The sequence below is a fragment of the Galeopterus variegatus genome, unplaced genomic scaffold (assembly GCF_000696425.1).
Source record: "Galeopterus variegatus unplaced genomic scaffold, G_variegatus-3.0.2 Scaffold705, whole genome shotgun sequence".
Taxonomy (NCBI): domain Eukaryota; kingdom Metazoa; phylum Chordata; class Mammalia; order Dermoptera; family Cynocephalidae; genus Galeopterus; species Galeopterus variegatus.
Window position 1 is genome coordinate 505,047 of NW_007726816.1, and position 4,191 is coordinate 509,237.

General features: G+C 36.3%; 1 protein-coding gene across 1 annotated transcript in view; it reads right to left on the bottom strand.

The window, feature by feature from the left end:
- TMTC2 (transmembrane and tetratricopeptide repeat containing 2) overlaps positions 1 to 4,191 on the bottom strand; it is a 390,547-nt gene that overhangs the window by 88,490 nt on the left and 297,866 nt on the right. The window contains exon 9 of the mRNA XM_008571569.1: positions 1,456 to 1,537. Within this exon, the coding sequence (XP_008569791.1) occupies positions 1,456 to 1,537 (82 nt within the window). The remainder of the gene's footprint in view (positions 1 to 1,455; positions 1,538 to 4,191) is intronic.

The following is a 4,191-nucleotide window of genomic DNA, read 5'->3' on the forward strand; positions in this document are numbered from 1 at the left end:
TTTTTTTTCAAGGGCAATTCAAATGTAGCAGTGATGAAGTTTAAAGAAAGTGACTGTGAAAAACCTATGCAACATATAATGATATCACGGGACACAAGCTTAGATGATGCAGTAAGTACAATAAGGCAAAGGAAACGCAGGCAGCAAGATAGGAAAAAAAAATCCTATTTCTTAAAATGCAATGATAAGAAGTCCTCTAGCCCTCAGGGAAAATAATCATGGACCTTCTTTAATGCACAGTAGGGGTACCAAAATAGTAGGCATGAGAAAATACTAATTAAAAATTCTTCATAGGAAAAAAAGTAAAAATAAAAATAAACTCAGCAGCAAACTTAAATTAGTTGACTGCTATCTTTACACGCCAATAAAACTACCTTGTGAAGCAAAATCAGGAGTGATTAGGTAATACTTTGGGTGAAATTACATTCTACGTTATGCTGGGAAGATAAAGCAACACAATAAACATATATACAACAATAATGTATATTTTAAAAATGGACTTGTAGTTGGTTGGGCGTATCCCCCATCTTACTATTTACAATCTTCTATACTTTCAGCCTGTCACTGATTTATTTTTACTAGCTGGAAACTGGAAGAAGGAATCAAATATTATACAAGCATATTAGCTTTATTTCCTTAAGATTTAATTTCTATCCATTTTAAAGTTTACTACTTGATAATAACTTACACATCAAAGCCAATAGTGATCAAAAAACCATTTCCCCCCCCCCCAAGGGATCAGCAAAAGTAAATGCTTTTCGGTTCCTTGAAAATCATTCCAACTGCAAATCTGGTAAAAAATAAGCACCTCTTACCCAACACTAAAGCAGCTATATACTTCGCCTCACTAAGTACATGACTCACTACTAACGATAGAGTGGAGTGTGACAGAATTGTTATGTAAGCCCATTCTGGTCTGATTAAGGCCAAGGATAAACAGAATGAGACATCTGTCTTTTACACCCTTTACAGCTTACCCTTGGCCTCAATCATAGGCATTTTAGGCTGGTATACATCCATATCTTCCAGAAAGCAAGATTGTGAAGCCAAAATGTAAACTTCTATAACTTCAAAATGACACACTCAATGAGCAATACATTATTATTTAGAATGAAAAGGAAGCTAATATTTTTATCATAAACTGTGCATCAAGCAAGGAGCTAGATGCTTTCGTGATGAAGTCTCATTGAAACTCCACATTGAACTTGAAAGAAACCACAGTAAAACTGCCTTCCCCATTGAAGTCTTATGAAAATTACTGAAGGAAAATATAATGCATAGCCCTTTTTAATATGATTGTTCTGAACGGGAAGGTAGGAATATAGTATGAGGCTAAATGTGCAACAACAAACTCTGTCTCTTCTAAAAATGTTTTTTCTTCCCAGCAAAACCTACATTTCATATCAATGTTAGTAGTAAATGTGGGGGACATGTAAAAAACTATCAACCACTCACCATAATGCATGTAACAGTTTCCTTTGGTGGGATCCAGCTCAATAGCCTTCAAGAAGAACTTTTCAGCCTCACTCTTACGACCCTTGAAAAACAGAGAAAATGGATGATTTAGCAACAGATCATGAGGGATTCTTCCCCTCCTGGGCCTAAATGAAGTAGACTAATGTCTACTTGGTAATCATCATCAGAAAAAATAAAATGTTTTGTTTTGTTTTCTAAATGAGGAGGATCAAGGAGAATATGTTGAAAGAGAAGGCTGAAGTCAGAATCCTGGGAAACACCAAGAATAGAAAAAATAAAAGATAAGAGTGAGCTCAAAGTTATTTAAAAAAAAAAAAAAAGACTGGGGAAGCAAGAGAAAAAGTGAAAAATGGTTTCCCAGAAATCAAAAGAATAAGATGGTCTTACAGAAACATCACTGTCATATTCTATTTTATTTTCTCTCTTCAATTAATTTCCTCTCTGTTTTTTCGTTTTTCTTATAAAGCATTATAGCCATTTTAGTTTTCTGAAATGATTCTGTCTTAATCTCTCACTTTATATATAAAGAAAAGAAGTTACTCTTTGCTGAATCTCACATAGCTACTGTTTACCCATGCTGCTATCATTCAGAACTAAAATTCTGCTAATCTAGGATTTTATCTAAAGCCAGGTCACCTTCCCAGCTGTAAATTTAAGTCAATATTACCATCATACTCACAAGAAAACAAGCAAAACAAAAATTGGGAAAGGTTTACATGCAATAAATTGATTTTTCATGAACCAATATCATAATCCAGATTCTAAAACTATACATTGTTCATCTTGTTACTGCTTCTGAACCACAACTGCCTTTAGAAATACACAAAAGGCATGGACCAAGGTAGAAGAAGAGCCATAAGAAGATCTTGCCTGGAGCAGTTTGTTGGTGCTCAGAAAGTGATACCCCGAAGTACAGGCCTCGGAAGCAGCCTCAAAAGCAAAATTTTCCTCTGACCTTTTCCTGCCCTCCTGCTCTCAGCCTGAGCAAGCCACAGAAACTAGAATCTCTCTTCCCCAAGGCAGGTCATAGATATACTCTAATTTCCAACCCCCCCCCCCCCCCCCCCCCCCCCCTGCCTCTTTGCCTTGGAGCTGGCCATAAAGAAATTCTCTGACCTATCTTGTCCGATGGTAGGAGCCCCACTCCAGAAAGGGCCCTGCCCCATACCCTGGAGGAATGAATGCTACCCAGAGAGGCCAAGAAGAATGTGAACAGACAGGTCTTGCTGGGTTTCCTCAATCTATTGGCATTAGGTCACACTTTTATTGTCTAATTACATTTCTACATGGTTGTGACTGCATCATAGAACCTAAGCATAAATACTGACAATTTTCCCTATATCTTTGGGTCTTCATTCTGAAGGCTCTTGTCTCATGTAAAACTATGACATAATAAAATTTCGTATGCTCTATAATTAACCTAATACAGTACATTCCATATATCGTTGATTCTTTTCTCCATAAACTTCCTCTCCTTTTTGTTCATTTAGTCATTCAGGAAAATAAAGTCACACTGTTGCTATATCCTTCATTCAATTCATTATTCTAACAGCTAAGAGCTAGCCAATAGCCTCTACCACCTACAGCTAGTGATAACCAAATGATCAGGCAACTTTCTCATTTCTTCTTTCATTTTAATCCACTCAGTAAATCCTCTTTAAGTCAAGAGTCTCATCAAATACCCAATAATTAAAATTTTAAAATTCCCTGAAACATCCCCCATAGCATTTTAACCACAAAGAAAAAAAGGATAACAGCAGAATGTTTCTTATACATATACTTTCATAAAGATAATAAGAATTAGCAAGAATCTTACCAAGTTAGGGTTCCAAAAATGACTCAATAACTGCAATGAGTCAAGCAGCCTAATGTACGAGTTAGGAGCACAAATTCTAGGCAGGCAGAACAGCTCCCACATTTGTCTAGCTATGTGATCCTTGGAAAATTATTTCATCTGAACTATTCTGTATGGTACTGTAATAGTGCATACATGTTACTATACATTTGTCCAAACCCAGAGAATGTACAACACAAAGAATGAACTGTAATATAAACTATGTATAACATAAAATGTATGTAATATAAACTTTAATTGACTCGTTGATTATAACAAATGTACAGCACTAATGCATAGGGAAAATTATGTGTAGGGTGGTGGGAAGCTGAGGGGTTATATGGGAACTCTATCCTTCCTACTCAGTTGTAAACCTACAACTGCTCTAAAAAGTAAAACATGTTGATTTAAAGAAAGGATAATAATAAAATCTATTTTATAGGATTTATTGAATTATATGAAATGATACATATAAAGTGGTTACTATAGTATCTAGGTATAAGTCGTAACAAACAATAACTTTATTCACTCACACATACATATGCAATAGAATGCAGATTTCTGAATGACAAAGAATACATGTGGTTATATACACAGCCTCAAAAACACATGGTCAAGGCCGGCCCGTGGCTCACTCGGTAGAGTGCGGTGCTGATAACACCAAGGCCACGGGTTCGGATCCTATATAGGGATGGCTGGTTTGCTCACTGGCTGAGCGTGGTGCTGACAACACCAAGCCATATCAGCTCAATATTCCATATTCATGAAGCATCTATAAGTAGAAGTACCTAATTCACTCATTTCCAGGTAGTGTCTTAGACTGCCCTTTGTAGAAGACCCCATTTCTGTTCTGTGGCTTTTAGCACAGCTTCTGGGAAGCA